At 39.0% G+C, this 11,498-nt stretch overlaps 2 protein-coding genes across 2 annotated transcripts; one reads left to right on the top strand and one right to left on the bottom strand.

Annotated features, from left to right (window-relative positions):
* Positions 1-29: 29 nt before the first annotated feature.
* On the top strand, positions 30-5,203 carry CCNG1 (cyclin G1). The gene is made up of 6 exons (XM_085306118.1): positions 30-412; positions 1,421-1,674; positions 2,266-2,344; positions 2,441-2,539; positions 2,758-2,952; positions 3,604-5,203. The coding sequence occupies exons 1-5, from the start codon at positions 149-151 to the stop codon at positions 2,947-2,949; spliced, it is 888 nt and encodes a 295-aa protein (XP_085162244.1). The 5' UTR covers positions 30-148; the 3' UTR covers positions 2,950-2,952; positions 3,604-5,203.
* A 1-nt stretch (position 5,204) lies between these two features.
* Positions 5,205-11,377, bottom strand: NUDCD2 (NudC domain containing 2). Its single transcript, XM_085306120.1, has 4 exons — positions 11,152-11,377; positions 10,165-10,213; positions 8,802-8,953; positions 5,205-7,978 (listed from the first exon to the last, which is right to left on the bottom strand). Exons 1-4 carry the CDS (start codon positions 11,338-11,340, stop codon positions 7,895-7,897), a joined length of 474 nt encoding a protein of 157 aa, XP_085162246.1. The 5' UTR covers positions 11,341-11,377; the 3' UTR covers positions 5,205-7,894.
* Positions 11,378-11,498: the final 121 nt, after the last annotated feature.

Raw genomic sequence — 11,498 nt, 5'->3', positions numbered from 1 at the left:
GCGCGGCGGCGCGGCGGGGACAGGCCCGGGCAGGCCCGGCCGGTCCGGGGAAAGTTTCGCGCTTCGCGCTGATGCGGGGGAGCTGTAAGTTGGCGCTCCTTTTCGGCGTTTAGGCGCGTGGCACACGTGTGCTCGCCTGTCGTTCCAGATGATTGAAACGCTCGCGGCTGCGGAGGCTCGGGAGCTGCTGTACCAGCTGCCAGCCCTGCTGGAGCAGGAGTCGAGGTGCCAGCCGAAGGCCTCGGGCCTGAGGCTGATCGAAGCTGCCCACGACAACGGCCTCCGAATGACGGCAAGGCTGAGGGACTTCGAAGTGAAGGATCTCCTCAGCTTGACTCAGTTCTTCGGCTTCCACACGGAGACGTTTTCCYTAGCTGTGAATTTCTTAGACAGGTTTTTGTCAAAAATGAAGGTATGGCCTTTTAAAGGATAAGCTCTCAGTTAACAGCTTCTGCTGATTGCGACCTTGTTGCTGTTACAAGTCACAACATCTTGGCCTCAAATAGCTAAAGGTTAAGTGCCTTCCACTCCCTGCGATGGTGCAAGAGCCAAAAAATGGCCTTGCCTGTTGGGATGTTGGTAGTGTTAGGAAAGCTGTCCCCTCTGGAGGGGAGGAGGAAGAGGTTAACCTATTACAATGTGGGGATGCCTGTAGACTTGGATGGGTTAGATCAAGACAATCTGTTCTGCCTGTTGCACAGCTTCATTTGCTTCTGTATTTTATTGCCAGTGAAACGTATCCATGAGGTTCATGTATATCAAGRGGCTGGATATAATTAGCATTTACTGATCTGGCAAAATGTGCAGCAGAAAGGAGTGCTCAGTTCATACTCATTTGTGGCATGCTGACCAGGTATTATTGCYAATCTTCTAAGTAGCCACAACTATTATACTACAGTCAAGAACAAATGTTTGTCTGCTTTGTTTTCAGTGTATTTCAGTATGTTCCTAAATGAAAATGACAGTTACATGGAATGAATGAGAAAATGATGATTTGAAAGACTGAATAGAGAATAAGCTGTAGAAAAACAACCTTAATGTCTGTGAAATAAAATACGGGAACGTTTTAAAAATTTTTTGGCATAAGCCAACATGTACGACTCTTGAGGTCCTGAAGGCTTCTGATTAAGATATTCTARAGCCTTATAAACTACTTTTATTTCCCTTAAATAGTGTTTTGCAAATTTGCTCTTTAAAAGAATGAGATAGAACCTGCAGTGTGTAAAGGCCTTTTCATATAGTGAAACAAAGGTACCAATATCGGTGAATAAAAAAGACTCAGTTCTTCAGCGTTAACAAAAAATACATTTTTTTTCTTAAAATACATCAGTACCTACATAGCTTAGTTTGGTATGTTTTGAATGGGCTGATTAAAATCCTTCATCTTTGAGAGTAATGGGACAAACTGATTTCTTTTTAGGTACAACCTAAACACTTGGGCTGTGTTGGACTCAGCTGTTTCTACTTGGCAGTGAAGGCAACAGAAGAAGAGAGAAATATTCCCTTAGCCACTGACTTAATTCGAATAAGCCAGTACAGATTCACTGTTTCTGATATGATGAGAATGGAGAAGATCATATTAGAGAAGCTGTCCTGGAAAGTCAAAGCTACAACAGCCTTCCAGTTTCTGCAACTCTACCATTCACTCATTCATGAGAATTTAAGCTGTGAAAGGTAAAATGCTTAAAACCTATTTTGCTGTGGCTGCAGATGATGAGGAAGCCCATATAGAAAACAAAGCGGAGAAAATTACTCAACTCGCTGGCCTTTCTGTACATAGAAAGTCAAAATGAAGGAAAACTCCTCCCTTTGCTGGTAAACATAACAAATGTGAATATCTCCTGTTTATTTTAACATAATATATTGTTTGCTTGAAGTGGCCCAAGTGTATTGCTCTCTGAGTATAAAACCAGACTTGCTCAACAGTGGTGGTATAATAAGCCTCCGTTTATGCTGTAGTAAGTAATGCCTCATTGCAAAGATTTCAAAATGTTCTGGCTTAGAAAGAGGTTCCTTTTACTAAAAGTATCTGTAGTCCTTGTTAGCCAAGCTATTTTTGAGAGGGAAACTTTCCCATGTAATACAATATAGCATTTGGTATTAGGACTGCCAAAACCAAACACTTACTTGGCTGAAATTCTAGAATTTCTGGGACAAATAAGGCCTTTCTTTAAATAGGGGACATTCTAACCACTTTTCTGAGCTCCCTTGTCTTGATCGAGCTTGTATTCTTGTGCTACGTTCACTCATCTGCTTTTATTATAGGAGAAAGTATCTTAATTTTGAGAGACTTGAGACCCAGCTTAAGGCGTGTCACTGCAGGATCATGTTTTCTAAAGCCAAGGTAAATAAATGTCCTTTTTTTAAGTGCAAAGTTAATGAGACAATTCAAACTTAGCAAATCAGTTTTCAAAAATCATTGTGTTTTCTCTCTCTCCAGCCTTCTGTCTTGGCGCTGTCTATTATGGCCCTAGAGATAGAAGAACAAAAACTACTGGAGTTGACAGAGGCACTGGAATTTCTGCAGATGCATTCCAAGGTGTGTATGGATTAAACTTTAGTAGGGGAAAGAAGAAAAATACATGAAAGCATCTACCCACTGGGGAATGGGTTGGCATATTGACATAGAAGTTTCTTCTGTTTTTTCTTCAGTTTGGCTTGGAGTCTTTCCTATTTTAGGTGAAGTACCTAAAAATGCTTGTATGAAATAAGCATTTAATGAATTAATGATGTGTGGGATTCTTTTTTGCTATTTAGATAAACAGCAGAGATCTGACCTTCTGGAAGGAGCTGGTATTGAAGTGCCTTACAGAATATTCCTCGAGCAAGTGTTCCAAACCAAACGTCCAGAAATTAAAATGGATCGTCTCTGGACGTACAGCGCGGCAGCTTAAACATAGCTATTACAGGATAACACACCTTCCTACAATTCCAGAGACTGGCTCATAATAGGTAGCTCTTTGTAAAATCAACTTATGATAATGTAGAAGCAATTAGCTGTTAGTATGCAACATTTTGAGGTAGTTGTCTATATAACCTGTTGAAGATTTGGGGGACGTAAACCTAGGAGGCCTGTCATGGAGGCTGTTCTATTTTTGAGCTAGTCTAAGAAATAGCAACCTAATATGTTAAGGTCTTGGGAAGGAACTGATCCTCTGGTGTCCTTTGAGACCAGAACTGTGTTCTACAGGCGCTGGGACCTTATTCAGACAAAATTGTGGGATAAAACTAGTAAAAAGGCAACTGAGAAACTTAGCTGGCATCTACCTTGAAGAGAATTGTTTAAGAAAAAGCAGCTACTAGAATGTGTATCATTTAAACAGTTCAAGTGAATTATTACAAGGAAGACAGTTTTCTACAGTTTTAACTTGTTTAACTGTCTGTATAGTAAATTCCAGAAACTGTAATTCAATTATTTGGGTTACAATTATTTGTACTTTTTTCTTCTATCTGTAGAAATCATGAACTACTTCCATATCTAGATTTTTAATTCCAAAGGCTACATGCTTTCTGTAACAGCTGCTGTCTTCATGTATTAAAGCCTAGTGCTTTCTTTAGCTCTTGCAGAAAACCCTTCAGTTTACTCTGGTATTTTCTTTACAGGAGTACGGTAAAATGAAGAGATGCCTCTCCTGTGGCCTAGTTTACAAACTGCTGAAGATTTGAGAAATAGTCTGAAACATGATCTAAATGAAGAACTCATGAAAAGAGTATGTAATACTTAAGACAAACGATCCTCATGGCAAATAAGTTCTTTCTGTGATGATTACAACAGTGAATACTCAGTGTCAGTTTTTAGTATTGTTAGAATGTTTACTATTTTTGAATAGTAATCAGTGAAGCACCACAATAYTGATACGCAGAATTCTAACACCATGTGAGCTGTAGAGCAGCTTTTGTAGTCTAACCTTGGTTTACTGTAACTGCAGGTGCTGAATTAAGTATTTAATTTCAAAATTTTGATTCAGTTTTGTAAGATTATATGACATTAGGAAAACATCACATGCTGTAGCACACCGTGCTGCAGTATCGCAAGCAACTTAAAGACCATCCTGCTCAGTACTAGTGAGAATAGCAAATGCGCATCMGTCCAACTGATGGTGTCATGTGGCCTCGTGTCCCTTCTGGGCAGGGYGCCGGCCTTTAACGTAGATACAGTAGATGCCACCACACAGCCTTGTTAGTGTGTGTTACCTAATTTGAGTAGGAGAAAAGGGATGAACCTTACTTCATTGCCTTGTAAGAGCAAGTAGCTGATACTGCATTAGTAACTTCAGTATTCTGTAAGAAGTGTAGCTTACTGAGATTGTGAATGATAAGCGTTTAGAAATTTCATGATACATTAAAAAGGCTGAGGAGAAAGCACTGAGTCACCTGCATCAAATCTGAAACCAGTTTTCCAAGGTTCAACTAAACAAGAAGAGGTAAGTGCTGATGCTGAACAGGTGCAATTTTATATGCTCAGGAAGAGTGGGGCCATCTTTCCCATACTGGCCCTTGAGTAGGAGTGATCTTATTGAGACACACTTGAGTTCACTTTAATACAGTTGAATTTTATGAAGCTTACYATTAAAGAGAACAGTTTTCTGAAGACTAGGTCAGTACTTGGAAGAGGAGTATCATRCTTCTGGTGCTAACACGGAGGGGTTGAGAATGTGTTATAGTATGTGAGAYGGATAGTTGTGGTGGGGGAATGTTGCTAATGACCTCTTGAATTCTATGTCACTATGAAACTGTGGCTATTAGTTGTAGCCTGTTAATAACCAATGGCCATATGAACTGACTTAGCAGAGAATGAGAGATCCAAATATTTTGAATAGGGTGTGGGCCTAGATCTTAGCCTACAAAACCTATCTATCTTATGATAATAGCTGATGGAGAAATAAAGTTCCTTGCCTATCTCAAACAGAAACTGTAGTTCAACACTTCACAAAAGATTTCATACCAAAGCTCTGTACTGAACAAATGAAAGTTTCTGTTGAAGTCATGGGAATGAATGCACTGCATGGTACCTGATCATGCCTCTTGCCATCTGCAAGGTATCTGCACATTGTGCTGACCTATTAAAAACATACAAGCAATTGAGACAAAGAGGCGGTCAGCTTACTGGAAGAAATGGATAAAGATGCAATGTGCAGTTTAATGGTGGTGTTATGCTGCAATATTGAGAGATGTACCTTTCAATAAAACACATTGAAATGTGGTTGACTGAGTAACTTCTTTTAATTGGTTATGAAACGCCTTACTCGGAAGCCTCTACCAGAACAGTACCTGAAATAAACTTGAATGCAGGAGGGGAGGGATTATGGAGAACTTCATTTATTTAAAGAGGGACTAAATAAAGCTGGAGAACCAACTGGTATGATTCAACATTCTTGATAATCTTATTTCTAGATGGCCTATCATAGCTCCAAATCCGTAGAACGACAAACACATCTAGACTGAAAGACGACACATTATTTGGATTATTAAAGTCAGATACTCTAATTGTGGCAAGTTTACTTTTTATATATATATATATATATAAATATATATATATATGTTATTTTTCTAGCAGTAGCTATTGCTATATGTTAAAGTAGCTATGTGGATGAGGCTTGCTTATGAATAGTCTGGCACCCAAATTTCTAAATCCAAGATGATTTTTGCTCCAGTAGGAGCATCCTAGTTTGCTAAACAGATCAACACAGTGTTATTACTCTGAACTTATCTTGAATCAGAGTAGAAAAAACTCAACAAAAAAAAGTGATTAGACTGTCTTCTACTCATTTGCATAGGAAATTAGCACTCAATTATGAATGCACAGGGTTATTTCTTAGAGAGAGGATTGCCTTCAGTTGCTGGTAGCCAAATACATGCATTTACCAAATTGCTGTTACTCTTCATCTATGAAGCAAAGAATGAAATCCCGTGGAGAGTGTTGTGATAGGAAAAAACAAACCACCATTTAGTAAAGTACAGACTGAGAACTAAGTAGATACTGATTAAGGAAAATGGTAGCATCACTATTATCCTTTCCATCTAGATTTTCTTTCACAACTGGAGGTCTAAGAATGGATAACAGTAGTTAACTAGGTTGCTTAAACCTTTCCTCTTTTAAACAGTTCAGAGCAGTACTGCCTGAGTACAGAGTTGTCATCTTTCCTTGACATTAGCATGAAAGTTAGCCTATAACCAAGTCCAGAAAACATAGGARTAAAGCTTAGCTTCAAAAGTACATCTAGTAAAATGACAACTGATACAGTGGAATGTCAGATGCTATTCTAATATTTTARACTGATACAAGCAGAATCAGTACAAAATCTTTCTTTGCAAACCAACATAACTGGTATAATGYAAAGCACCATTTCCCTGACTTTAAGGCACTTTAAGGCAAGATAAACTTTTTTTTAAWCTTCCCTCTATCCTCAATTACTCTTGCAGCTGTCTTGTTCATTTACATACAGTAGCCCCCTTCTATACTACGATCTTAATGAAGGTACAGAACCTTATAAACATAGATGAGCATTTGAGAGCAGGCTATCTTTTCCTTTTCTTGATAGTGAGGCAGGTTACCTACAACCCAAATATATTTTCTGGATATACATTACAACCTGCAAAGATGACATGCATTGAAGGTTTATAATTATTTCAGGAGTACTTAATACTTGCCTGCTGGTGCAACAAGAAAGTGCCGGACATGATTACAATACAAGCAGTCCTCCCCAACTATTGTTTTATTTTTGTCGTATGCCAACTGAAATGATAWAATTTTAAAATAAGGCTCAGCAATGCAGTGACAGTTTCTGGCAATTTATCTCAAGTGCAGAGACCTCTGCTCAGAGCTTAATTGTAGGCAGTATTTTCACTGCCCCAAATACAACAGGATTCAGCAATAATGCTATCTTCGTTAGTTTATCTGACACATTAGCCTTTTGTAATGCTGTTGTTGGAGTGGTTCTCAATCACATCCTTAAGAATGAATACAAAATCTTGATGCATAATTTCCACATACAAAACACTAAATCAGGCAMTAGCCAAGTTTAAAAGTTGGCTATTAAATTTAAAACTCTATTTGCATATTCTTAGATACCTAATAAGCAACTTGTGCTGTGWGTTGATCATGAAGAGATATACAGTACTATTTCCTGCTTCAGGATTTTGCTTTCTTTAATAGTTTCTATATTGTCATTTAAAAATCATTAAATATTCCTCTCACTTCATATTTCAAATATTTATACTGAGGGGATACTTTGCATTAGCACACAATTATTTATATACAGACTTTCACCTGACCTTTCTGTCTTCCGGTATCACTTACCTACTAGCTAGGATTAAACATTAGTCCTATAATCAATGATGCAGTGGATTGTAAACTCTTCTTTGCTGCAAGATGCTGTAGTATCTTTATTGAAATTATTATTTTAGAAYGAAATTTACAAGTTCTTAAGAGAACTTTAACTGTAGCCTTCCTAAAGTCCTTCCTGTTGCAAGAAAAATGTTAAAACATTTTGCTTCTGGAATCTATTCTTCAAAAGTCAGTAAGATGACTTTCTCACATAAAAACAAAAGGTATATTTGTAACTGACTAGTTTAATACAGTGTAAGAAAAGAAAGATACTATACCTAAAGGTGTTTTTTTTTTTTTTTTTTTTTTTTTTTTTTTTTTTTTTTTTTTTTTTTTAAGAGTACACCTTTTTGTGTATTTTGTCCACAATATTAGAAAGTTGTCACAGCTTAAAAATCAGCTGCTAACACTTTGTATTGATTCTACTGGAAGAGATCTTCTTTCCCTCACAGAAATATGTAATCGCTAACATTCTGCTGAACAGATCACTGAAGTCTTCCCTAGTTACATATTTCAGTCCTTAAGTGCATTGTATAATTTCTCTCAAAGAACACAGGTGAAAAGAATTTACTTCTCAAGACTAGAGAAGTCTGGTCCTCCTTTGCTGTAATTTCCAGAAATCTCTGCCCCGCTGAAGTCAAATCCAGGGTTCTGATGAATAAAAGAAAAATTTAGTAAACAGAGTGCACTTAATACAAGCGTATAAATCAATGTTTCCCTTAACTTTCTGTGACTCTTAACAAGGACATAAAACTATCAGCTCGTTACACAATTCAAAACTCTCATGGCACCAAAATTAAGCCTGGAGAATTCATCAACAGATAAACCTCRAATTGCCATAGTTGGGTTGCTCACTGCAGAAATGACTTTGTATTGCCATTCCTCAGTTTGCCGTACTGGATAGTGATTATTATGAAAACAATGCTCTTTTTAGCTAAAAGTAAAGTGCCAATTCAGCTGTCAAACAATAAGCTGTACTTCCACACATCTCCAAATATGAAGAGAGACAGTTAAGCACTTAAAGTGTATGAAAACAGTTCAGTCAATTTTAGTAAAAGGGCAAGGAAAATACTAACTACTTTCCATCATCTGATGTTATACGTAAATGTATTCAGTAGAGCTTGATGTTAGAAATTTGTTTTRAAAACAGCTATGATATAACCTTAGATAATAATAGAAATTGTATGTAGCCTAACTTAAATGAAAAGTTGTTAGAACTGTGCATCAAACATTAAAACATCACTTTCCTTTTCCCCAAAACTACCCTTATCACAAAACCTTAATTCAGACAGAACAACTTCTTAGAAGTACTTTGATAAAGCCTAATGAATATTCTATACACACTAAATTAAAGAATTTGTTTCCAGGACACATTTGTTTGCCACAGGACAGCAAAATAATTTTGCTCATCTTTCATAGTCATAACCCATGTGTACAAATGCAAAATACATGCACTAATCCATCCTCAACTTGCCTCTCTTTGGAATCGCTCCAGTGTAAGTTTCCTTTGCATCTGGTCCTGTACCCAAGGATCAGCAGCATATTCATTTTCTAACAGAGATGTCCAACAGTTTCCAGCATCTCGGTTTGTCTTTGTTAGAACAATTCGTATCAATTTCCTGTCCTCTATTGAATGAAGAGAGACATAGGAAAAAAAGAGAGAGAGACTCTGTCCTTGTGCTATTCTTTTGTTGCTCTTTTGCCAAATTCATCATTAACATGTTAAAACATGGGATTAAATCACTCCAGTGAAAAATTTTTTAAGACTGATGCCAGCAGGGCTACTACTAAATAATAATTAAAAAAAATAAATCAACAAAAAAGGGAAAAGTTCAAGCAAAGACAGTTGCCTATTAATGTATATAGCTCAGCTAAGGCAGTAATTACGGATTTGAAGTACCAATAAAAGTCAGAAATAAGGTTAGGTGACATGGAGGTATAATCATTTCTTTAAATGTACACAGTATGCTTATATACAATGAATATACAGAACATCTTGGAGTTAGGTAGAACATTTAGCACTAATTGAATAAATGCAGCATGATAAAGTGCATTTTGAAGGTTATTCACATACTGGGAAAGAGAACTTCACACTTCTAATTTTCATGACTAAGTCACTAAATCATTAATCAATGTTCAGTTTAGCTAGAAAGCAAAAATCATCCTTTGAAAACATTTATAAGAGGCACAGCCACACTTTATTAAAACCCAACGTACTCTGAACACTTTCAATATTTACGATGCAATGATCAGAGAAGTTTTTTGCTCTTTATCTGTAGTCTATCCGTAGGTATTTTAGCCCAATTTTTAGATTACTTGTTGATTTTTTAGAATTGTAGGTTTTGTCATCCATCTGAAAATAGAAAGCTTGGGGGAAGAAACAATGCAACAATAATGGAGAGACATGAATCATATAACTGTACCTGTCTAATTTTTATGGGTTTATTAAAAACGTCTTACTATTCACTTCTAAAAATTTTCATGTTCATTCTAAGGAATTGTTTGAATTCCCCTGATTACCACCTTCCCAGGTCTGATATTTCTCCATTAACCTTAATGTCTATAAGTTTTTTGCACTACCTGTTGCTTAAATCATGTATCACACAAAAAGGCCAGAAAAATAGCGTCTAATCCTGATCGTCTCAACAACTGAATTTACATCTCCTTAGTCTGGCACTAACAATGGCCTATTTTACACTACAGAGAATCAGAACCTGACCAAAATCAGAAAATAAGTAACCTTTTCTGTAACAAAACAAAAACACATCTATTTTTCTGTAGTGTACGTTGAGAAATTCCACTCCCTTCAAAATGTCACTTCAGAAATAGGTTATTACCTAATGTCCATGTTCCTTCATCAGCTATTGTAGAGTCAAAAAGTTTACCCTGCAAAAGACATTTACAGTATTACTTCACAGGAAAACCTGATTAGTATCCAGTCTGTATAGAATCGCAAAGTGTTAACTCCCAACTTGCATTCTTCCATTCTACTGAAAAGGAAAGTCTGGGCCTACAAATCTACACTTGCCCCTAGACTAGCAAAGAATTACTTTGTTACATAAAGATTTAGAAATTAAGTATTTAAAACAGTAAAAAAATACCTGTCACTGTTTCAGTATCTCCATTCAATGAAAGGGGCTGTGTTCTCAGGGGGGAATGCCAGTTTTAACTGCCTTGCCATCAGAACTCCAGTGCCTGCTAAGGGCCATGCACACCTACAGCGCAACGTAAATACATTATGATACAAAGAATTTATTGCTCATTTCTAGTGAGAAAGCATATTTACTTTTAACCCTGATTATCTCATCAGTTGACTATACTGCTCCTTAGTCTGGCAGTAACRATGGCCCATTTTACAGAGCTACACATGGAGAATCAGAACCTGATCAAAATCAGGAAAAAAAGTTATCTTTCCTGGAAAAAAATACGACTTTTCTACAGCACATTTTGAGAAATTCTACTACCTTTCAGGACATCGCTTCAGAAATAGCTCATTCCCTACGGTCTGCTCTCGGAAAGAATGGCACAAGCGCCAGAAAGCTCCCGTTCCGCTGCGGAGCGGCTCTGAGACACCCTGACTCCCGTGTCGCCTGTCGTGTGCAAAGGCGGTTCCCTCACTTTTGCCGGCAAAGCGCAGCGCGTCATGAGCCAGCGTTACTGTTCTTACGCTTAAGCGACAGCAAGTCTTTAGCGATGCGTTCACGGCAGCTCAYTTACACCCGCTAAAGCGTTAGGTTACGCTACGCTGCGAACACGGACCCAGGGGCGCCTTAAAGGGGGAAGGGGCGGCGGGGCSGGGCCGGGCCGGGCGCGGCCGGCGGTACCTGCAGCACCTCCTCGCCGCGCACGGCGAGGGCGACGCGGCGGCTCCCCAGGCTGCAGCGCACGTCGCGGGCGCGGGTGCCCGGCGGCACGCGCACCTCGATGAACACCTCCTCCAGCGTCTGGTACCAGCGGCCCCAGGGCGTGGCGCAGGGCACCACCCCGCTCCGCTCCTCGAACGGCGCCGACATCCGCGCCGCGGCCACCCGCACCGCGCCCCGCGCCCCGCGCCCGCCCGGAAGTGAGCGCGGCCCCGCGCACGCGCACAGCCCAAACCGTCACTTCCCCCACGGGCCTTCAAGGCTGCGCACGGCGCCGCGCGCGCGCCGCGCAGGGGGAGGCGGTGATT

Source organism: Rhea americana, unplaced genomic scaffold, assembly GCF_003343005.1.
Source record: "Rhea americana isolate MKP2758 unplaced genomic scaffold, rheAme1 scaffold_232, whole genome shotgun sequence".
NCBI lineage: Eukaryota > Metazoa > Chordata > Aves > Rheiformes > Rheidae > Rhea > Rhea americana.
The sequence above is the reverse complement of the archived record's forward strand: the minus strand, read 5'-3'. Positions and strand labels throughout refer to the sequence as shown.

Bases quoted from the DNA above. Each gene is read 5' to 3' on its own strand.
- NUDCD2 (XM_085306120.1), bottom strand. From the start codon at position 11,340: ATGTCGGCGCCGTTCGAGGAGCGGAGCGGGGTGGTGCCCTGCGCCACG. The intron at 8,954-10,164 runs GTAATAACCTAT...TTCATTCAATAG, and splicing joins TGAAGGAACATGGACATTAG to AGGACAGGAAATTGATACGA. The intron at 7,979-8,801 runs GCAAGTTGAGGA...TTTATTCATCAG, and splicing joins TGGAGCGATTCCAAAGAGAG to AACCCTGGATTTGACTTCAG.